The sequence below is a fragment of the Mustela nivalis genome (assembly GCF_964662115.1).
Source record: "Mustela nivalis genome assembly, chromosome: 13".
Lineage (NCBI taxonomy): Eukaryota > Metazoa > Chordata > Mammalia > Carnivora > Mustelidae > Mustela > Mustela nivalis.
Genome location: NC_139032.1, coordinates 82,246,838 through 82,270,787, shown reverse-complemented (window position 1 = coordinate 82,270,787; position 23,950 = coordinate 82,246,838). Strand labels below are relative to the sequence as shown.

Here is a 23,950-nt window from a genome sequence, read left to right as displayed (position 1 = left end):
CACATGGCCATTGGCTGCCAAAGTGGGCAGTACAGGGCTGGACTTTGTCAGATAAAAACGCACCTTTGTGAACGGCGTGGCCAAATGGGAAGGAACCAACCAGAAGCCCCGAGGGGTTTCCCGAGGGTCCGCAGTCTTGGTCTCAAGCGTGTACTCACTTTCCTTACTCTGCCCGTGCATCTCCCACACCTGCTAGGGCATCTACACGGGGCAGGCGGTTGAAAAGACAGGGCTTGACTTTCAAAATAAAGGGTTAGAGGGTAGAGCCAAGAAGCTGTGCTCTCTTGGTTTTCATTTAGATCCTAATTTCAAAAGCCTTGTGTTTTATACGACTTTATTTCTTCATCAGACATTTATTTTGCAAATGTTTTTTTCTCCCGAGGAATAAGGATGAGCCCTGAAGGAAATGAACATTTGAAAGGAAGTGCAGGGGTCTGGTGGGAGGGAGACACTGGGTGGTAGATGCCATGTAGCAGGGGGCACCGGGCGGGGGAACATTGAAGGCGGCATCTGACCTACCCTCTTGGATAACAAATGGACATTTACCAGGCCAATGGGGATGGGGTAGGTCATTCCACACTGAAGAGTGGCAGGAAACAAGGCATGAGAACCTGGGGCCACTTGAGGGTCTGCCCAGGTGAGCAAGGAAGAAGGTTGGGAGGCACGATAGAGCCCAGGTCCCCAAGGACTCGGAATGCCAGCCCAGAGTCTGGTTGTGTTGTCACCCGAGGAGGGAGGGGGGCACTGCAGAGGTCTCGAGGCTGGGGTGCAACAGGGTCGGCTCGCATCTTAGAAGCTTCCCCCGGCCTGTACGGAGAATGGCTGGAGGAGGTCCTGCTGGGAGATGATTACAGAGATCCAGGCCTCAGAAATGCACATGCAGGACCCGGTGACCAGTTGGCGTGGGGGTGAGAGAGCGGGAGGCATCAAGGACGTTCCTCGGGGTCTGGCTTGGGGGAACCGGATGCTTCCTCTCGTGTGCCAGGTGTGCACATGCATGGGATCACTTCCATGTGTACTGATGCCTTAAGTTTCGCTTTAATGCAGCCACAAAGACTCCGTCCCACCCGCCCGCCGCCGCCCAAGATACAGCGCTCGAGGCCCGTGAGTAGCCGGTGGTTCTGCCCTCCCGCCTAACACTGCCTGAGCCGTTCTCCCCGCCTGACTAAACCTCGGGAGTTTGAATCCAGCTGCCTTGCAACACCAAATCGGGAATTGGGTTTTTCAGCTTCCCTCTCTGTGTGGCATGAACCCGGACTTGCATTTTCTGGGCTTCTCTCTCCTTTGTCCTGAGCCCGTCTGGCACCTTGCCGGTCGGAGCTGTAGGTAGCCGCGAGCCACTGTGTGGTGTGTTTGCCGTGTGCGCATCATTTGAGCCCGTCTCCCAGGCTGAGTCCTATTCTAGCCAATGAGCTTCAAAGTCGAGCTCCAGCCGCCTCTTCCTCACAAAGGAAGCAGAAGTGTGGCAGCAGGGGTCTCGTTCCCGCCAGAGCCGGGTTTGGAAAGGCATTTGATGTCCCTTTTGCGAGGGCAGAGGCTACGCCCAGAGAATCTCGAGCGGCCTCGGGTGGGGACCAGCCTCACATAGAGCCCCACCTTCCCCAGTGAAGTGCCAAGTCAGGGCGGAAAAGCAGGACGACATGCGACAAGCCCCCCAGCACCTGGGAACAGAGTGGGTGAGGCAGAAAGACCCCTCCGAGGTTTTTCAAGACAAATACTGTGGAAAAATCTGGGGTGCAGGGCCCCGTTTTCCTTGGAAGCTCAGACTTTGGCACTGGCGAGGCATAACCACCGTAATGGGATCCTTTAAAGTGGGGAAACTTGCCAGGACCGTTGGGTGAGGGCTGTTTACCAGAAGAGGTGCTCTGCCTCGTTCAAAGCAGCCACCGCTCCTGCAGCCCAGCAAAAGAGGTCAGGTTCCCGGCCAGCTGTGACCAGAGTCCCCACAAACCCATGTGCCAGCTCCCGCCCTCCCCCTGACCAAGGCACATGTCCACAGCAATCCTGTGACATGTGGCAGCCAAGGGGTGCAGGTGGCCCTGCCGGACTGTGTCTGTTTTTAATCCACAGCGCACACGCCCAGCATCGCTTGGGTGGCTGCTCTCTGCGTGGATGCTGGAAAGTTCTGTGGCACTGTTTTCCTTCCCTTCCCTCCCGTGTGTGGGAGTTAGAGGGCCCTCGGGGAGGATGGCGGGGTTTAGAAACCTTCACCTACGGCAGTCGTGAGTCTGCAGTTCCAACCACGTGTGACGGATCCCTCCCGAACCCAGCCAAACCACGATGAGCCCAAACCCCATCAGCGAGGCTCCGGAGGGGCCGGCTGGAACATTCCTGCTCACTGTCATTGGGAGGAAGGCACAAACAGCAAAAAGAAGCTGCTTTGTGAAACAGGAAGCCCCTCCTGGGTACAAGCGCGTGTGATTTAGTGGGAGCTGCGGGATGAGGCACTGGCATGATGGTTTGGAGAGTAGAGGGAGCTGAGCTTGGGGACCCAGGCTCTGGGGCTTGTGGGCAAGGACTGAAGCTCCGAGCCTTGCCACACTCTCCCCTGAACGCGCCTTCTGTCTCTCTGACGTGCCCTCATCCATAGAAGCTTTGACAGTGAACGGAGATGACAGCCCTAGAGCCTGATGCCCGGCCCGCAACAGTGGGTCTTACTCTTAATGGGTCTTTAAACCTTACAACTTCTAAGGGAGGACTTGGTTTCTTGGTGACTGTTATTTGCCATCGAGTTTTTATAGTCAGCAAGTCATCCCAGGCGAGCCTCCCAGTAATTCTACAAAGTGGGCATCATCTCCACCCATTGTAGAGATGAGAAAACTGATGCTTAACCCAACCCCCTGGGGTGGAGATAGGGGTCACCAGACTCGAGAACTTGTGGTCTTTCCAGCATACCAAGCTCCCAGGGCCCTCTGTCTGCATTTCCCTGGAGTCTGTCATAGCATAAAATCCTGGGGCAGTAGGGCGCCTGGATGGCTCGGTCAGTTAAGTGTCCGACTCGAGACTTCGGCTCTGGTCATCACCTCAGGGTTGTGCGATCGAGGCCCACATAGAGTTCCGTACTGGGCATGGAGCCCGCTTTCCATTCTCTCTCTCCCTCTCCCTCTGCCCTTCCCCCTTCCCTCACTCCCTCCCTCTCTCTGAAAAAAATAATTTCTCTCTCTCAAAATAAATAAATAAAAATTTTAAAGGGTAGGGTGGGGCGCCCGATGACTCAATCTGTTAAGCATCTGACTCTTGATTTCAGCTCAGGTCATGGTCTCGGGGTTAGGAGATCGAGCCCTGCATCTGGCTCCACACTCTGTGGGGAATTTGCTGGAGAGTCTGTCTCTCCCTCTGCCCCTCCCCCACTCACACACGCACGCCCACGTGTGCTCACTCGCTCTCTCTCTCTCTCTCAAATAAAATCTTTAAATATGATAAATTTTAAAAAGTTGTCTTCTTAAATAATAAAAATAATGATTAGCAGCACCAGCTGGGTTCCTTATGGAATCTCTAGGGCTGTGTCGGGGTTTGGCAAGGATACGGAGGTGAAGAGAATTAGCATTTATTTACTGGGTACTTTTTCTGTGCTTAGGACTGTGCCAGGCACTTGTATAATAAGGGTCTTATTTGTCCCTCCAACAGCCCAGAGGAGACAGAGACTGTTTCTCCAGCTTGCAACCAAAGCCACAGAGATAAGAGGCCAGGCTGGCCTTGGAGCCCAGGCCCGTGTCTCCTTAAGCCCGCCACCCAGAGAATTGCTCTCCGAATCTCCTGTAGAGACCTAGGACCCAAGGCAGGCAGGGGCTCTCTCGCAAAGCATGATCTAGGGCAGGACAGGTATTGGAGACCACTCCCAGGGACTCTGTGCTGTTTCATCCACGTGGGGACCTGTGCAGAGTCGGGGAGACTCCCACTGGCGACTCCAGGCTTGGGAAGGCACACGTGGCCCTGAGAACAGCCCAAGTAGCATTTGCCTCTGCCACTGCGCTGGTGCTGGAAGCTGCTACCCTGTTGCTCGGTGCTGGGCCGGCCCCAGCTTACAGTGTGCTAATGGGGCAGGGGACCTAGCGGAACCAGTTCTCCTGGACTTGGAAGGCAGAGAGGCCTGCCCTGATTGGAATCACAGGTTGGCAATTCCTGGCTGTATGACTTGGGGCAAGACACTTAATTTCTCTCTGAGTCTTAGTTTCATCATCTGTAAAATGGGTTTAGCTGCAGCTGCCTGGTGAGGGTCATGAAGTCTCGTGTGTATAGTGCGTAGCACAGTGCCTGGCAGGAAGTGGGCACATATACCCTACTACTGTCACCCCAGATACCTTGTGCCAAGCAGAGTCACTGTGGAACTAAACTGGGAGTGTTGGAAGGCTTGAGCTTTCTGGGCTCAGCAGGACCCTGTGCCCCAGAATCTGCTCACTCTGCATCCACTCATGTAGGCCTTTCCAGTGGGCACCACTGTTCACTCAGGGTGATCCTGGGAGACATGGGGTATGGAACCCCTCGAGAGCCTTGAAGAGAATGGCCTGACCAGTGCTCATGTCAGGGCCTTTTGGCCCCCAGCCGGGCTTTATCAAGTACTTAGCCACAAACATCTGGGCAGGAGTGGGGCCATTGGCCCAGGGTGGCAGGAACATGGGGGCTAGGCATTCAGCCTTTCTGGAAGGAGCTTTGTAGCCTGGCACCTGTGGCTGGAGTTCAGATGTTACCAGAGGATTTAGATTTTCTTTTTAAAAAGAAGAAAAAGGAAAGAGCAGAAGAAAGCCTTGCCAGTGTCTGGTGGACTAAGGGGAGTGGATGGGGGCGTGCAGGGGAGAGGCGGGCTGTGGTCGGCCACATGTGAAGCGCTTTATAAGCTCGGTATTTATTATTTCTTGCTCACCATTAAAATCAAATGTACTCGGAGCTTTTGTATTCAATACACATTTAACCCTGCCGACTTAGATTTCTCAGGTTTTAAATCCAGTGGGGAATTGGCTGGTTTCCCAACTTTCCCCACAAGTCCCCCTTGAACAGAGCTCAAAATCCCTGTTTAGCATTTTCTCCCCTGGCGCTGCTGGGATCCCAGCACCGGCGGGGCCTGTCGCCGTTATGTGTGTTGTGTGCGTGCGTGCGGTTTCTTACCCCCTCCCCAGCCTCCCACCCCTCCCCAGCACCCCCTAAAAGACGGATGTGATTGCTGAAATATGACGGGCCGGTTGTCGGCACCGTCTTACGATTCGGGCTTCATTAGACCATTTTGTCTGTGTGTGTCGGTGCCTGGTTGTGGCTCTGTGTGTGTGTGTGTGTGTGTGTGTGTGTGTGTGTGATTCGCGCGCATACCCTCGACTCCCGTGCGTGCCTCTGTGAATGTGTAGTTGTGAGACTGCGTGAATGCCGGCACCTCGAGGCCTCCGTGCATGTCTCGGGATGGCTGCCTGTGAGTATAATTTTGTGTCTGGCTTTGTCCACACTAGTCAGGTGTGTGTGACTCTGGGTGTGTCTGAGCCGTGCAGGTGACTGTCTCTGGGTCTGTTGTGCCTTCCTGTCTCTCCCCTGCCTCACTGCCTCCCTGCTCCCCTCCCCCACCCTCTTCTCCCTGCTCTGTCTGTTTTATCATCCCTAATGAAGCAGTCTTCTCCATCGATCCTGCTGATTGCCAACCCATTCCTTTTGTTTGTTGGCGCTGAGCCATTCGGCGGCACTCTGACAGCTCAGCTCGTCTAATTAGCTCTGTTGTTCTTTTTCCCCATGTTTCACCACGTTGCAAGTTCAGTTGAAGTTGCCACAAACTTAATCCCCCCATTTCAGCCACAAGTTCACATTCCTCACCCGCCTTTATTGTAGCGAGCAGCGGCCATGTGCAAGGACAGGCTGACAGGCCTTCATAGCTGAGCTTTGCCGGAACCCCCCCCCCGGGACCCCCGGGGCAGGGCAGAACGGCTCCGTTACCCCACACCGCACATCCGCCCTCGTGGTGAAAAGCCTGGGGGAGTATTCCAACCCCCGGCGATCCTGCGCAGCAGCCTTGAGAGGGAGAGCGGTCTGGCTGTGGTCAGGGAGGCCGGCTTCGAGCTGGAAGGGCTGGGGGATCTAGCCATCCATTCATTCAGCAGTGGTGACCGAATGTCTGCGCTGTAGCAGGCCCCATTCTGACGACACTGATGAGAACAGCAGCATTCTTGGGCACTTCTTAGATTCCAAGCAACCTCATCCGTTTGTTCCTAAAAGTCTCGCTGGGTGACCACCGCAACGCGAGGCAGCTCTGAGCAGGATGCTAAGCGAGGGTCAGGGCATCTTAGAGATCTTAGATGGCGTCTTCTAATTCAGAGATGCCCCATCCCCGTCTCCTTTCTGTTATTGATAAGGTCACAGAGAAGCCACCATGTACGCCAGCTCCTTGCTGGCGCTTTCCCTGTGACATCTCATTGGACCTTCGTTCAGAGGAACCCCGCGGAAGGAGACCACAGATTTGGTGGAACGCATTTGGCGGTTACCGCACCTCTGATTTGCCAAACAAGGCTGAGATCATACTGGCCACTCCACAGGAAAAACTCTGGTTAGATCAGACATGCGGAGACCCGAGAGCTTGGTGAAACTCTGCAAAGACTTGTCTTTCATGCAGCCAACTTCTGTAATCTGTGTTCTCCAGCCATTATTATGCTGGTTGCCCACAAATTGCTAAGGGGGGCCAGAGGGTTCAGGGGAGAGGGCAGGCACTGAATGGGACATGTGTGTGCTCTCCTTCCCTGTCTTGTTGGGGAACCTTAACGATTGTGGCATTTAATCTACCTCGGCCCCTTGTCTGCAGAGAGAAAGCAAACCCCTACACTGGGATGTCCAGGCATTTTTATTGGCAACAAAAGTCACAGACAGACTTTCTTAGTTTAGCTCTCTCTAGTCCCTCTCTGGCATTGGAAATGCTCAGAGATGATGGTGCCAAATTTAAAGCCATGTAATGTTGATTGGACCATTCGAGGATTTTATCCTTGTAAGGGCACCCTCAGATTCTTAGCCTAACTCCCATCAGAGGCGATGGTCGCGGGGGGGAGGTGTCTTTTCCTGTAGGCCCCCATCTCGGCTTTCAGATGCAGCGGATCAGGAAGAAAAAAAAAAACCCACCCCATCTTGTTGCTGTAGCCCAGCTGTGGATTGATTAGGAAACTGTACTTCACTGTGCAGTACACCCGCCGCCGAGCCTCAAGCTGGGTCCCCATGAATGCAGGAGCTCCATGGGGCATGCAGTGTCCAGGCTGAGTCCTGCTCAGGACTGCCCAGAGATGGCCTGGGGAGCAGAAAAAGGATTTTTTATCGGCACTCTGTAATGCTACCATTTGCTTTATTCCCCCCACCCGACTCAGAAGAAAATAAGCATTGTAGGATTCCGTCGTAAAAAAGAATGAAGTGAGCATGTGTACTGTAGAGTTCAAGTCCAAGTGAAACCTTTTTGTTCTACCAGACCAGTTTCAGGGTTCTTGAAGAAGTGGGAACTTTTCATAAATGAGGGCCTCTGTGTTCTGGGTCTTGCATGGACAGCATCTTGTTGAACTCCCACGGCAGCCCTGCAAGCAGTCAGGTGGCGCTGTCCCCTATCTGCAGACGAGGAAACCAAGCTCTTCAGAAAAAGCTTTCCCACTTGAGGGGACCACAGAAGTCTGGGTCGTGTGTCTGCTGCAAATTCAGTGGCAACATTCTCGAAATAAGCAGAGCTTTTGAAGCCTGTACCATGCAAAAATGCCTCAGGGTTTATTTGGGGGCTGGGGGATCTAGATCTGCAGAATGTTCCTGAATGGCTTTTCCAACTCACTCCTTGGGGCCTTTCCCCCGTGCCCGTTCTAGGTACGCCCGCCCCGTCCGCACGTCGTGAAGAGACCGAAAAGCAACATCACAGTGGAAGGCCGGAGGACTTCTATCTCAAGCCCTGAGCAGTGAGTACCCGTTGCTCCCCTGCCCTCTGTCTGCCAGAGCCTGAGCCCAGGGGGCCAGGCCTTCGTGCTGCAGCCGTGGCCTTTGAAAGGCTCCCTGGCCTGAGCGGGTGTTTCAACAAAGAGGTCAGTTGGGGAGCTGGGCTTGATCTTCCATGTCGGCTTTTGCTAGCAGTTGTCACGCCTGCAGGAGGCCCCGGAGACCAGGGAGCCAGGCCTCTGGGCTGTGTTTTGAGTGACGACACCCGAAGTGTACTCACACAGGCTCAGAAGAAGGTTCCAGGCCTGGGTCAGCAGGGGAGAGCTGGGACCCGATCGAGGGGGCAATCTGTTTAACAAGAGGCCACCACTCTCCCAAGCCTGGGGTACTGGAGGGCTCTGCAGCTTGGATTCAGACCCAGAACTGTCCTGGTCCACCGCCCCATCCCCAGCAGTACCTTTGCTCACCTGGGCCGCCGCATTTGTTTCATTCGGACTTGGCTTTTCTGCCTCCCCTCTGGTCCGGAGGGGCCCGGGCTGGGTGTTCTGCCAGAAACTAGCGCAGGGCCCGGTTCGGAGTCCCGTGCAGGATAGATGCTGGAGGGAGGGGGTGAATGACGAGGCAGGTGCACCAGCGATGCCTGGAGATGGAGCTGCGCACAGCCCCAAGTCCAGAACCCTCTGCCTTTTGTTGCCAAGGCCCACGGCCTGGGGCTCTGCCCAGACAACTCAGCAGCTACACACTGGCTTCTTGGGAGGCTTTGAAAAAGTACACGAAATCGTCTCAGTCCGGGGTTTGTTAGGGGAACCGTACAGTTGCCCCAGGGACCCTGAAGTCCCTCGGGTGAGGAGAGGAATGCTCCTCCTGTCTGCTTTACTTGCAGAAAAGTTGTCAGGGAAAGAAGCTAAGGGAAATGGCAGGCCCCAGCCAGGGAAGGAGCCAGAAGGAAGAAACAACTCTGAAAGGTCACGCCGTGGCCTAACCCAGGCTGCAGTGTACTTCAGCTCTTCTAGGGCTCTCTGGCTTACAGCCTGGCCTTGCCTGAGACCACTGTGTTCTTAGAGAGCCAGCCTACCTGGGCCTGCTTACGGCTGCCCGGACAGCGGTAGGAGACTCTGTGTGTGTGTGTGTGTGTGTGTGTGTGTGTGTGTGTGTGTGTGTGTACGCACATCTTGAAAGATGCTTGATTATGCAAAATTTGGAAGAGAGGACTCCTGAAGTTGGTTGTAGGCATAACTGATCCCCTGCACAATAGGACGGTGGGAACATGAAGGACTAAGTCCCTGGCCACCACTGGCATGGATTATGATTGCCCCCTTGTGGAGAAAATGCCATATAGCTTCAGAGTGCCTCAGACCCCAAAGATTTCTCCTTAGGGAGGGATGAAATGAGTTACTTTTCTTGAAAACCATGTCTTTAAAACTGGGCTAAATCTTTAAGATGCTGTGCGGGGAGACAGGGTCACCGGCCTGTGGATACTGAAATGCAAACCCAGAGTGTCCTTGCTTTGCCCAAGAGCACACCAGACCAGCAACGCTCCACGTTTCACTGAAAAGCATTTCCCATGCTGTGTCCGGGTCACCAAGTAGAGGTCGGAATTCCTAATTATGTTTATTTATGCCATTGCTCACCCAGCCCCATGACAGGGGATGTGTCTTCAGTACAGGCCAGAGAGCCAGTGTCTGGTTGGTAATCCTGTCCCCCTGGGTGTCAGCACATCTGGGCCCATGTCACTTTCCGTTTCTTTTTGCAGTGTGCCTTGTTTGGATGTCTGTTCAGGAAACGTTTGGGGTTGAAACAAACCAGTGGGAACATGGGAGCGAGTTTAGGGGGTTGGCACACTGGCAGCGATCAGAAACAAATGAGAACTTCTCTGTGGCCAGGGCTCCGCAGCCCCAGCCCTCCAGGTGATCAAGGTGCACGTTTGGGGATATGATTCCGAGAGTTTCTGTTCACAGTTTTTAATGGTTGGGGGGGGGGCTGTTCTACAATAATACCAGTGACATCTCGGTACAACTGGGGTATTTTCCTGCATCTCTTCCCATGCTGCCTCCCCACCCCCACCCCCCACCCCCACCCCCCGGTGTGCTCCTCCATTTCCAAATACCATGTCACAACAGCACTTGGATGTGTTTTTCTCAACTGTCATCAGCTCCAGCTGGCAAGACCAAGTTCTTGAAACACAGGAAGCATCCAGCGGAAAATATTTTAATAAAACAGACTCCTCATAAAATATTGTTCTGCGGGGGAAAGAAACCAGCTCCACCAATCTGTCAGCATTGTGCTGGGAGACACGAGAAGACAAGCCGGCAGGCAGGAGCCAGATCCTAATGGGCCTTTGTTGCGGGTGGTTCCGTGTGGGGCACATGGACTCCGTGCCTGGCCCTTTAATCTGGCCTGGATTTTCTGGACTCACGGATCTTTGTCTCCACTGGGAATATCAAAGTACACGGCAACTTAGAGGGTTTGGCCCGCAGAGAGAGATACGGGATCTTTGAAGTGGCGGGAAGGGTTCAGTCGTCCCGACTTCTGGCCCCAACTCTCACTTCCAAACAGCACATTAAATAATTAACTTTGTGGACAGCAAGACGGAGCTGATTAACAATAAGACGGTCTCCCTGGCCTCCCGCAGCAGCTCAGCGTCTGGAATTCATCAAGGCCCGGTAGCACCAACTGCCAGCTCTGCGGCCGGGCCCTCCGTTGGATCCAGTTTTTTCCTTCCAGATGATGTCCGTCTGTCCACTCACGCATCCATTCACTCAGCAGAGAGCTTCCCAAACCGACCAGGTGTGAGCGAGTTGGGATATTTAAAACAAGGCCTTTAAAGACAACCCCCTCGCTGACTCTTTTGTGACTCGCGTTTTCCCGAAACAAAATTTCTCGTATGTCAGATGTCCTTTCCTCATCAAAGGTGGGTGTCCTCGCCCCTTTAAAGCCATCCGTAACAACAGGAAGAACGCTTTCAGGGGAAAACATGCCCTCTGTTTTTCAGCTAATACTTGTTAATTAATATTCAGTGACTATTTCTCCTCAAGAAGTACTAGCTACTTGCATTATTATTCAGGACGGGCTGATGGAAGGCCCTGAGGGTTCCCTAGGGTGAGAGCTTGGGCTAGGAGGGGTCAGGCAGCACGGGCTGTGGGTCAGAGGCCGTCCAACAGCAAGTGCAGTCGAGCACCTCTTGTGTTCTAGGCCCTCTTCGACTGGTGTTTGTTTCTTCTTGCACCGAAGGGGAACTCAGCAAATATATGTGCTCCTTGTTCCCGGGTCACCCGGCTAGAAGGTGGCAGAGCGAGGACTCCAGATGCTGCTTGATTCATTTTCTCAGCTACACTCTGCTGCCCGCGGGGGTCCCTTGTCAGTTTGGCTTTGCCTAGAGAGACGGTTCTGGGTCCTGTGTCTTAAGATGACTTTCCCCACACGCCTCTCTTCTCTGGTTCCTCAAAATCAGGAATTGGAGCTGTTCTGTCCACCAGTGTTCCCTGGTGCTTGAGTGTTTCTACCCGGAGAAGGAAAGACAAGCAACACTGACTGAATGTCCTTGGGACTGTGAAGGGGAGGTGGTGGCTTTCCCATCTAACAGGGAAACTGAGGCTTAGTGGGGGACTTTCTAGTAGAACTAGCGCAGGGTCTGCAGGCTAGAAACTGGTAGCATCAGCTGTCTGCTGACACAGACCTCACCCCTCCCTCTCTACCATCCAGCCTTTTTGTTGAGAACCTAAGTAGGACCATGAGCTACTCCGAGTGATGGGGACAGTGGTGGCTGCAGGGGGCGCGATGTGGTCCCCGTCTCCCTCCCGCGAACGGTCGTTTCAGCCGCAGTGTGCGGGGCTGTCAGGCCCCAGCTTACGTTCCCCTCAGGACTGCCCAGCCGTCAGGAACACGCCCAGCATGCAGAGGAAGCCAAAGGCAGGGAGTCACCTGCTGGTCCCCAGGCGCCCCTCTCTGCCAGGCTGCCTGTCATTTGTTCCCCACAGCAGGGGTCAGGCAGTACCCCTCTCAGAGTCGAGGAGGGTGCACAGGGATGTGGTCAGCCTCCACCTTGTTTAACTTCAGCAGCCCAGAAGGGGGCAGCTTGCTGTCTTCTGAGCCTTAATGGCCAAGAGGCTGACAGTCAGGGTAGCTCAGAGACGCACCCGGGGCAGACCAGCTGCACATCCTGGACTCGTGACCGCACACCTCCGTCTCCCCTCTGGCGGGTGGGCCTCACAGCACCTTCACGGGGGTCCCTTCTGCGGGCTGGTTATTTGAAGTTTCGTTGTACTGAGTAGGAGTGGTCCAGAGTCAGGCGCCGAGGGCCCACCAGCCACCTTCCGGCTCACCTGGTTGACCGGATTTGTACAAAATCTGCTTTTTTCAAACAATTTCTGTTTGTCTGTAAAAATAACCTGATAACCTTAGAATCCAGGAGTTTGAGAAAAGAGACAAGTTCATTCTGAACCTCACTCCTTGTTAGCAATTCTGCAGCTTCCCCTCCGGGGTTTGTCCTGTAGATCATTTGCAGAGCCGCAGTCTCCTTGCTGTACGCCACTGGACTCGCCCCGTGTCCTTGTAACCCCCGCTGCTCACAGCTGTGGCAGGCTCACATCTGTGGCAGGATCCCGCTTGGTGTGCGGGCGTGGTCCGCATCACTACACCCCTCATACTGGTCTGTAGATTGTTCTAGGGGTTCACGAACATGAAACACCAAAATAAATACCCTTGCTCTTAAAGCTTTTCTCATTTGATACCATCTAGGGCATGGAACGATTAACAGCTACCATTAGCCAAGAACTGCCGGCTAAGCACCTTGTGTAGGCCATTTCATCTAATCCTCCCAAGAAATCCGGAGGAGTAGGTATCGTCAGCTCGATTTTATAGGAGTAGCTGCGACCCTGAGAGGTTGTCATGGCCCTGTACCACAAGTTCTAGAGGCAGACTTCTGTTCCATGTTGCTAAAGAACTTGCTAAAAGAATTATACCACTTTATACTTCCACCAAAACTCTGGACTCTCTGCGAATCTGGGTCTGGGGGACCCAGAGGAACATGCATTAGAAATCCTTCTGAGCAAGGAGAAATCCTACGGGTTGCTCTGGCCGGACAGACAGACTGTGTACCAAACTGCCGGCCCACGCCGCTTAAGGATGGCAGTCTCGTTATCCAACTTGCACCATGTGACCCCAGCACCCAAAGCCCCAGAAGATTAAAATAAGATCAGAAGAAGCTGCCAGAAGCATTTAGTGAGAGCTCTGCCCAAAGACGAGGTCTCAAGAACTCTGCAGCTGTGTCTCTTTGACCAGTGGGCACACAATGGGCTGCTCCCCGCCATCTCAAGACCTGGGCTTGGCACGGCCTCAGTGGTGCTGGCCATGGCTCACACACGGGTAGACCCCCTCTCTCTCCCCGCCAGGCCCAGAGCTGACCCAGGGGTGTGGTTGGTGAGCCACTAGGCCGGTGGGCTGGTGTATGGGAGGCAGGGGGGACTCTGGCACCCCACAGCGGCCAGCCAGAGACCCTGGGCAAGACTCTCCCCTCTTTTTTCCAACACAATGACTGTTCACATCCCAAAGAGCACAGTTTGGGAAACTGCCCACAGGAGCCGCCCTAGCATCCTAAGGTGGCTGGTACACTGGTCTCCCCTCCCACAGTGGCCTAATGCTCACCCTGGTGCCTCCCCATGAGCTGGACCCTCCCCTCCCCATGCCCACAGTCCCCCCGCTTCCCCGGATACAGCGCCAACCTTCCACGTTGCAGTATTCCCTTTACGTGACACACAGGCGCGTGTGCACACATGCAGCCCGCCCCCCCCCCCGCCTCCTTCGCCCACCCACCACCTGGGGGCCTGGGAGCTCCTCCAGGGCAGGGCCCTTTAGCTTTGACTCTTGGGCTCCTGGACCAGAGCCTAGGCCAGACCTCTGCTCCGGGATGTTTCCTGAATGAATAAACAAGGGAATCACTGAAGGCCCTCTGAAGCGTATAGGCCAGCACCCTGGACATGGGGAAGGGGTGTCAGTTAACCATAAACATGTAAAGAGCACCTACTACATGCCAGGTGTGATTCGGTTGTGACTCTGAGGCTACCTGCCCCTCTCCCGCCCAGAGCCATTTAAGAGCCAGAAACTGCCACCCCCCCCCCAGGAGCCAGTCTCCAAGATGCCAGCTTGGCCCTGGGCCCCGGGGGTGGGGACAGCTGTCTAGGTACTACCCAGTGGCAGCCTTCCAGGACCTACTCCCTGAGTGGCCAGGAGTCCAAACACCAGAGCAGAAGGTCTCAGACCCAATTAACAATGTGAGAGGCCCCTGACCCAACTCAGGCCCCCAATTCCCTCTCCAACAGTGGGTTCTGGGCCCTGGAGACAAAGCCATGCCAGGAGCCAGATGTGGGTCTGAGCCCAGACTGAAAAGCAGGAACTGCCACGGAGTCCCCAGGGATGGGCAGCAGCAGGAAAACACAGGTTTCCCTCATCCGCAGCCACTTTTGCCTGACAGCCGAAGGGAAGGACCTCTCCAAGGAGCAGTGGCGACAGGAGTTAGTGCCCCACCCACAAGACTTGCTGGTTTCAGCCTCCTCCGAAAGCTTTGCCACCTCACCTGAGCCCCTCCCTCTTCCCGGCATCACGGCGCCACGTCTCATCCCTGTTTCAGGCTGGCACTTCTGCATGTCACCTTGGTTAACCTCCCCACACCCCAAAAGTCTTCACAATGCAGGTGTTTTGGCCTGTTCAGCCATGAAGGAAGCAAGGCTCTAACACAGGTGGAATGACCTACCTTGGATCCAGAATGTGCACCCACGCCCGCGTCCACCGCTCTCTCACCAGACACCCTGCCCTCCACCACGGCTCCCACAGTCCCCACGAAAAACTCGGGCTCATGGCAGGCAAAGGCCATCTTCGGGGAGAGAGGGGCAGTTGGTTCTCACAATCTATACAGCTTCCTTTCCAGATAGGAAAAGTGTGGAAGGTGGCCCCATCCCCCCAAGGTGTCCCCATCCCCATCTTCCTGCTACTAAGGAGCCCGAAGAGTGACACAGTAGAGTGAAGCCCTTATCCTGCGTTCGGGCCTCCCCACCCATGTGTGTGTGTTCACCCAGGGGCCCGGGAAGGACTTCTCAGGGTGTCTGGAGGCAGGGGTGAGGACATGTGAAATTGACACTGGTGATTTTTTCAAAGAAGGAATGAATGATAAGTACAGTGAGTACAGTGAGGTTGATAAAGTGGTCAAACAGATGGACTCACACAGATCAGAAAGGCAAAGGGCCTAACAAGCCCGAGAGTGAGAGAGATGGAGCCAAGCCAGTAAGGTCCCCTGCTGCCTCCACAGCCCCCACATCACGCCCTGACCCCTCCTGTCGTCTCAGTCCTCATGCAGGTTCAAGACCCTCCACCACCTGGTGTCTGCCCACCCTGCCAGCCCCTTTTCTCGAAACCCCCACCCTAACCTCAAGCCCCTTGTGCCCACACCTCCCAGGGACACCTGCCGCCGCCTCCGTACTCATGACTGAAAGCGCAGCTCCCGCATCACCTCCCAAGGGAGCCTCCTCCGAGACCCCCTGAGCCAAGTATACCCCCTGAGCCAAGTATACCCCCACCGCTGCCCTCCGGCAGAGCAAGTCCCCAGGGGTGTGAGAAAAACCTGATCTCACAGCCACCTGTCCCCACAAGGCCAGTTCACCTGACAGGCAGAACTGGTGATCGTGACTCATTATAGCAGTGATTCTGTCTTGCTGTTTCACAGTAGAGACTCACATACAGCGGCGTGGAAAGACCCAGTGTCCAGCAGGTTCTCTGTCTGTCTCCTCTTTCTCCTTGGGAATGGTCCTAGCCGTTAGCCCAGGTCACACAGAGGATAACGCCAGCGCCGGTCCAGAGCTTCCCCTCCGTGGGTCTCACACTACGCTCGTTTCCCCCAAAGACCACCCTGACTTGCTTCGGAGTCTTGTTCTATTGTTTTCACCTGTGCACATGCGCAAGCATGGTCTGGGGTCCCGGCCCCACACTACGGTGATGGGGAGATGGTGTGACCGGATCCCAAGACGGGTTCTGTCCGGTCATTCTGACATGCTGTGATAGGCCAGGCTGGGGACCACTGACCTTGACCAGGAAGGTTTCTGAAGGCAGGAAAATTATATTCATCCTCGAATGCCGAAGGAAGACCCTTCACAGGATGAAAATGCGCAGAATCTATATGTTGGCAGGTGAACGTGGTCTGTTGGTAGTAATTGAGTATGTACTGTGGTGCGGGGCATGAGGCAAAGCCCTTTATGAATAATTCCATTCAGCTTTTCGAAAACCCCATCAGGAGGGATGTAGGATCCCCATTTTACAGCTAAGAAATTGAGGTGCAGGGAGGTGTAAAATGACTTTTGAGCTCATCTGGCTGGGAAGTGGGGGGTGGTAGAAAGCGGGACAGACTGGCATCGCTGGGCAGGCAGGACCTGGCCTCGTCCTGGGACCTGTCCCCACTCATCAGCCCAACCAGAGCCTCGTCATCGGAGGATGCCAGGGTGGCCGAGACATTTACCAAGGAAAGATCCTTTGTGCTGGAGTGAAAGGATCCTTTAAAAATGATCACCAGCTCCCCTCGTTACCTCCGGAGACCAAGTCCTTGCTGATTTTTTTTTTTCCCCTTCTTTATCTCAAGTACATTTAAATGTCAATTAAATTTGAAATATCTACATTTGTCAGCATTTCATTTTGGGCCAGCGTGACGTGCTGCTGATTTGTCCACGCGATGTGACACATGAAAAAAACTCTCAAGATGCAGATCTTCCTCATTAAAAAATAAGCCCGTGCGATCCCGGCGAGGCGGAGAGCCACAGAGCACGTCCCTGCTTCCTGACGCCGTGTCTCTGACATGGTATTTAAAAAGGAACAGCCGCGCCTGTCACCACTGTCACACGCGCCCGCTAACCGGCGACACGTTAAACCAAACATTAGAAAGGGTTCGGGAAGTCATCTGCATGGGAACTCCGAGCCGAGATGAGGTGGGCAGAGGCGGGAGCAGCCGTGGGAGGCGATGGGGTCTGAATGGTGATGGACAGCGGGCCTTTCTTTCTTGCCAAGACTCTGGCAGCCCTCGCCGGGTAGCCAAGTTCACCACGACCTGCCTTTTCACAGACAGCTCTTTGTGTGTAAGAAAATCCAGGCGAGTGGTGGGTGGCAGACTGCAGGGTAGTCGCTGAATTGGGTTAATGAGGGAAGAGGTACACTTTTTTTTTTTTCCCCCTCATATTCTGCCTTAAGCTAATAAAAAATTTAAACCTGGACATTTTCAACGATTCGTCCTTTATCTCTGACAAATATCTGGCTGTATGTTTCCTAGGAGGACATGAGCAGCCGAATTTAAATAAGTTTATTTTGAAATTTCACTTTTTATTAAAAGTAGAAGGGGGAACGCCCTAGCCCTTCTTTCATTGTTTCAGGTCTGCAGGACTGAAGAGGCAGGACCCCAAAGTGGTTTCGAGTCGGGCAGACCCAGATTCCTGGCTCTACCGAGAGCCGCTGTGTGACAGTGGGCCAGTGACTACGCCTCTCTGAGCTTTGGCTTTTCTGTCCGCAAAGAGAGGATGTGACCAGGAATTAATGAGAAACTGTACAAACAGCATTTAGCCTAACACTTGTAAGTACAGCCCGTCTCCCCACTGTCATCTGTGTGGCCCGGAGCCTGAAAAAAAACACCGATCGGACCAAACCACCCCTGGCAAGGTTCTCTGTCACTCTGGAGAGAGAGATGGTGTGTTAAGGAGACACCCCGGGCCTCTTACTGAAGCCACAACCCAACCCAACCTGCCTGGCCTGGCCAGGAGAGCTGACTGGTGAGGGAAAGTGGTTTGTGAGCTGGAAGCGGAGGTTCCCTCTTCTCCCTCTGGCCCCCCCGGGCCCGCTTCGCCACCACACCGGTGTGGGAGGACACGGGATTGGACAGGCCCGTGAACTCCAGCAGCCTGGCTGGGTGAAGCCACGGTCCAGCCCAGCACAGAGGCTCTCTGCTCGCATGTGAATCCAGACACTCCTGGCAGCTCGTGTGCGGAGCTGCGATCTCGGCTTCCTGGTCAGCGCTCGGACGGGTGCGCGTCCCCCTCACGCACGTCTGCCACCAGCCTGGCTGACGGGGACGTACCCCAGCGCTCCGCCAGCACTGGGTCTGCTCGCAACAAGCGCTCCGGAAGTACATCTCAGTTGGGTGTGCAGATGGATGGATGGATGGACGGATGGACAGATGGACTAAATGACAGGCTCGTCCTCCATAAAATCAGTGCAGCGAAGCCTTTCCGCTAGGCTGCTGGGAGGGGTGGAAGTCACCCATGGGAAGCCCCTCGATGTCATCGTAAACCTTTTTCCGAGATTCCCGCCTGCTCCTCTACCCCCAAATGTGGTCCCATTCTACCGTCTCAGCATCTCAGAGGACAGATGAGGACCCCAGGGGACACTTTTCTGCTGTGACCGCAAGCGGATGGAAGGGACGGGTGCTGTTCTGGGGCTCCGGGAAGATGGGGCTTGGGGTGGAGCCTGCCTTGTCTCCCCAGCGCACTGGCTTCCATTCCTGAGATCAGGAACCTCCATTGCACAAACGTGCCGCACATGGGGGTCAAGAGAAGGACAAGCCAGGCCACTGCCCTTGAGGACCTCGACTCAGAAACGGAACTGCGGGAAGTTCAGGGATACCGATAAAGTGCCCCAACACGCAGCCAAGGGGGATGCGAACTCCAAGTGGGGGAGGACTCCAGCTGGGAGTTCCAGGAAGGCTTTCGAGAACACCAAGTGAGCCGGGTCTTCAGACCGAAGAGCAGTCAGTGCCCCAGGCAGAGGCGACGGGATTCTGTGGGGTGTGCAGGGGAGGGCAGGAGGAGGCAGCAGAAGTGGACAGGGCTGGGCAGACAGCACGGTGTCTACCCTGCATGGAGCCTGGGCTTGGCCCTGCCTACCCGCAGCCCTCGCCCCTGCCCACCCAGCACATTCCACAATCTCCCCAGTGTGGAGCCTGAGGCCAGGGTACCTGTCTACCCCTCTAGCCCTCCTCACCTGCCCGGGAAAGCCACCCAGTGCTAGAAGTGGGTGCATCCCCCTAACTTTTAAATGGTTGAGTAAACCATTCTGTAAATGTCTGAACCTCATTGTTCCGAACCCTTAACGGGATTACTCCCCACACAACCAATGCGCTCGGCATCGCTACTGGGGCCATGCATGTGTGGGCGTTAAGCTGGAGAGTGACAAGGTTGGGTCTGTGATGCACAGCAGGGTTCCAGGGGCTGCATGGAGTGGCCCTTTTTGCCACACCGTGTTTTAGGTCCCAGGGGATGTGGCAGGAGCCGGGCGGCCTTGATTCTATGGATCACATCGTCCTGCCCTCTTTCCTGACACCAGAGGAAAACACGCGACCTAAGCCAATGCTCTCTCTGGTCCAGGAAGGGCTGCGTCCCTTACCATCCAGGGAGGTGGCCTGGGCAAGGACAGGAGTTCTGTAACCCACCATCTCCCTGTCCCGGTGCGCAACCCTGGCCAAGCGGCTTCCCTTCTCTGAGCCTTGGTCTCCGCTTCAGTATGAGGACAAAGCTCTTAGCCTGCCTGACGTGCAGGGATAACACGAGGAGGGAGAGTCAAGGCCGGCACGGGCCGGGGAGCTCTGCGGCGCTGGGGGCCAGCCCTGGTTCTACTTACAGAAGATGAGCGCATCGCTGGGGACAACTGGCTTGCCACCTGACGGCAGGTCACGGCACAGCCCACTCTCCGGGTCCCTCACCGCCCTCCAGCGTGGTTCCCATTCACTTTTTTGCCATGAAACCCAGAAGGAACTGCGTCAGAAAGCAGAGAAAGGACCTGCTCTGTCCAGGGATGGGGGGAGAGGAGACTGCCCCCAGCTCAGACACCCCTACACTTCCCGCCCCACCCTCTCCCGAACTTCCCCCCGCCCCCAGGGATCCTTGGAGCACGTGCAGGCTGGAGCCGCTGCGGCTGGGGGTTGGGGGGGCCCACATGGGACCCAAGCTTGCTGGGTCCGGCTCCCCTCTCGCGAGCCGTCCACTCGTGGGCCCGGGTCGGTGTATAATTCATGACGGCCGCGTGGACTTTCTCGGGGCTGCGCGGTGTTTGTGTTTATGGAGGTAGAGCTCACAGGTGGCTGACAAGGGAGATGTATTTTTTATCACAATGAATATTTAATTTCCACATCACAGATGAAAAGACTCTCTGAAGAGGCGTGCCAGAGAGACTCAGGAGAGCAGCCGCTAATCAGGAGGGGCCTCTAGCCCGAGCCCCTCCACGTGGCTCACTTTCTTCTGTAACTTTCTGTTTTTATGTTTTCCTGCTTACTGAAGTTGATACGCACATTGTAGAAAGTGCAGAAGACACGGAAAAATTAAAGGAGGCGGGGTGGGGGCATGTCACCCCCGAGCCCCCTAGCATTTGTCGACAGGTACATACGACCCTTTCCGATCTTTTTTCCCTGCCTTTTCTCATAAGCAGGTGAGAGAGAATGTAGTCTAATCACAGTTCTGCATCGTGGTACGGAGATTTTTCTCTTTTATAAACATTCTGGGTGATGGGTGGCTCCTTTTTGGCCGAGGATACTGGAATTCACCAGCCTCCTATTGCTGGAAACGTAGGATGTGCCGTGTTTGAAGATGGTGAGCAAAGCAGCAGTGCCCATCTTTGTGCATTGTTCTTTGCTACATTTGGGGTTATCTCAATGGAAGGGGAGGGGGTGAGGTCATAGGAGAGTGGATCACATGCTTGGCAAACACTCGGCTTCTTTCCTGTCTGGGACCAGCTTCCCCGCCTCGGGACCTGTCAGGCCTCCCGGGCCCACCCCTCAGCCTTCTCCAGGGAGCCTCTACCTCAGGTTGGCAGAGGGAGCCCAGGGCCAGGCGCTGTGCCCAGAGGCCACCCCCTCCCACCCCACCACGTGGCGTTCCGAGGGTACCTCCTAACCACCTCTTCTCTCTTGTCTTCCTCTGCCCCAGCCTGGTAAAGCCCTTGCGACACTATGCGGTCTTCCTGTCCGAAGACTCCTCTGACGATGAATGCCAGCGGCAAGAGGGCCCGAGCTCTGGCTTCACCGAAAGCTTTTTCTTCTCCGCCCCCTTTGAATGGTCTCTCCTTTCTTCTTCCATTTCTCTGAGCTCAACTGGGTGACTCTCCTGGGCCGCGTGGGGGAGGGGGGCCGGTGTCGCTTGCCCTTGTGCGGGGGGAGGGCTGTCTGAAGCTGCTGCCTGCCAGTGCCCCCATGCCAGCCCGCGGGGTGAGGGCCCCCTTGTGTGCCCCTGCCCAGGACGGCCCTTCTGCCAGCCCCGCAGGCTCTGTGGTGAGGAGCCAGGGGGCGGGAGCTGAGTCCCTGGCCCTCCCCCAGGAGAATGCACTTGACTGTTAGCAGAAGTGGTTGTGGATGCCTGAGACCTCTTCTTATCTCAGCACATTGCCAAAAACTCTGGAGATGGAGGGTCAGATTTGAAGCTTAGAAAAAAAACAAAAAAAAACTTACTGATAGGGAATGTGTGTATTATTGCTGACAGAGACAAGTGTCTTACTGATCTTCCTGACTGTAAGATAATTTTTATTGTTTATAACCTGAGCCTCATCTGAGTAAAAAGAAGGTTCACCCACAATCCAGCCATCCCCCAGTGTTAAGCTTTGGCAGTTTCCCTTCCTTCACTAGTTCTCTACCCACAAGTTTTTCAGGGCTGGGATTGAGCAAAGGGACAGTTTTTGTCCGTCTTTAATGGGAGCCTTTCAGGGAAGAGAGCTGCCCTTTGCTGAACACCCCCGGGGTCTTACAGAAGACGGGATTCATCCCTCCGCCCCCTTCCCAGGTCCCTTCCCTTGGGCCAGACCTCTGGGCTCCTCAGGGCACCTGATAAACCCCCAGCTCTGCTCCTACCTCTGCCCCCCAGGGGTCGGAGGGTTCTGGCCCTTTCTGTCACTTGTGAGCACAGGCGTGTCAGTCCCCTCCTGATCCCCTCACGTAGAAAGCGGTGGCCTAGGTCAGAGCTGCCCAAACTCACATGCCACCTTCTCTGTACGTTGAATATTTCTTTAAAAATTTTCTGTTAAAATTTTAGTAAGTTAACTTTGTCCTGAGCGGTGATATCTGATATCATTGGCCTAAAGTATCAATGATCATTTCTACTATTAGTTGAAATAAAGGCAGAACCACTGGAGTAAGAAATGCTCATCCATGTATCAGCTCAAAATCACCTTGCAGGTAAAAGTGCTCTGCCTGGGTGGCATCCAAGGACTCCCCACCACAGTGGGGTCTCCAGTGGGTCTCCTGTCTTTTTATTCATCGATGCCTTAATTATTTAAATAGTAATAGTGCTCACTTTCTTAGCAGGACCTATGAAAAGTACAGGCTTTTGCATGTGTGGGATTAAAAAGGCAGTGGCCCATATGTTAACTAAAGTTAAATAAATAAAAATAAATTGCACAGGAGAAGAAAAAAAGGTACCATCTTAAGTCAAAATAAAATGGTTTTTTCTGGAAGAATACATTTTTTTCCTGAAGTGTTCGGAGCACTTGGACTTTTCTTTATCCCCTTCATTGTGTTCAGACTTGGTTAAAAGGTCTTTAATTCCTTGGTCAGATGCCTTAGAGTGAGTGCGGACTTTGAAGGCTGTCATACTTGGTGTCCATGGCTACCTTTCGCTGTGTAGCATAGGGTGAGTTACTTAGCCTCTCTCAACTTGAGTGAGATCCTGAAGGCTGATGAATCCTTGTGGAGAGATCGAGTATGTTCACTGAGCCCTCCCCTCCCTGGATGGTCCCTGCCCTGGTTCCTGCAGGGGGGCCTTTGGGCCAGCAGGTGGCGCCCTTCCCCCACTTTACCAGAGCCTTGGGCAGTTTCTGCAGGAATGCAGAGGGCAGAGCCAACTCAGGGTTGATCCAGGCACCCAGATCCAGGCACCCTTCTCCATGTACCCAGTGGTTCCCTAGGGCTCAGGCTTGTGAGAAAGCAAAGTAAAAGAAGCCTTCTGTCACCTATGCCTGGGTCAAAGGTACAGAATGCTGTGAACAGCCTCTGTTAGTTGGTTCACGTAATTACCACCCCCACATGCAAGGGAAGTACATTCTGGAATGGGGAGAGGCCAAGGTTCAGAGAGGTTAAGAACCTTTTCCAAGGTCCCATAGCAAGAGATGTTAAGATCAGAGCTAGAACCCGTCAGCGCAGGCTGAGGCCCACACGGTTCCCTCTGGGCGTCCTGAGCCACCCTGGGTCCTGAGTCGCCCTGGGGACACTTTCCCCAGCTCAGTTCCCTCTGAGCTACAGGGTGATGGGAGAGCAGAGGCCTGGCTCTGGAATGAGCAGGCCCCCTCTTCCCTTTTCAGTCCTGTCCCGTTCCTCCGACCTTGCCCGGATGGCCTGCAAGCCTACTAGCCAGTTATGTGATGCGTCCCGTGGTTTTCGAGGGAATCAGGTGGCTCCCCTAGTGCAAATGAGTCCCACACTGAGCAGCAGACCCAAATGCGGCCCCAGGTCTGGCAGAGCGCCCCTGCACAGACTCCAGCCCTCACAGGGGCCCCAGGACACTCTCCTGGCCCCATGGCTCCCAAGTGTGCCCCTCAAGGCCCACAGGTTCCTGGGGATGGGGGCTGCTTGCTCCCCCCATGGAGGCTCTGGGTGGGAGAACCCACTGCTCTGCCCCTTCCCAGGCCTCAGCCCTACCGGACGCTCAAGGAATCAGACAGTGCGGAAGGTGACGAGGGAGAGAGCCCAGAGCAGCGAGCGCGGGAGCCCACGAGCCCTGCCCCGGCTCCGCCTGACCGGGCTGCCAGCATCGACCTTCTGGAAGACGTCTTCAACAACCTGGACATGGAGGTCCCACTGCAGCCACTGGGCCAGGCCAAGAGCTTGGAGGACCTTCGGACCCCCAAAGACCTGAGGGAGCAACCGGGAACCTTCGACTATCAGGTATGCTGCCCGCAGGGACGGGGACCTGCTAGGGCTGTCGCTGTCCCCACAGGACGCAGGTACCCCCAGGGGACAGGGAAGGAGACCAAGGGAGAAACAGCAACTTTTCCCGGGTCCTCAGCCGATGCTCAGGGCCATTCTGCCTGCAAACCCTGCCAGGCAGGCCAGCAGCCGGGGATGGCTGTAGAAACGTTACTCCTGATGGAA

General features: G+C 54.9%; 1 protein-coding gene across 16 annotated transcripts in view; it reads left to right on the top strand.

Annotated features, from left to right (window-relative positions):
• DENND1A (DENN domain containing 1A) overlaps positions 1–23,950 on the top strand; it is a 496,373-nt gene that overhangs the window by 469,177 nt on the left and 3,246 nt on the right. For 6 of the 16 annotated variants that reach the window (XM_082695480.1, XM_082695472.1, XM_082695479.1 and 3 more), the window contains 4 exons: positions 1,048–1,104; positions 7,798–7,886; positions 20,802–20,930; positions 23,485–23,743. In XM_082695480.1, coding sequence (XP_082551606.1) covers positions 1,048–1,104; positions 7,798–7,886; positions 20,802–20,930; positions 23,485–23,743 — 534 coding nt within the window. The remainder of the gene's footprint in view (positions 1–1,047; positions 1,105–7,797; positions 7,887–20,801; positions 20,931–23,484; positions 23,744–23,950) is intronic. The other 10 variants (XM_082695474.1, XM_082695473.1, XM_082695484.1 and 7 more) reach the window with 3 other exon arrangements.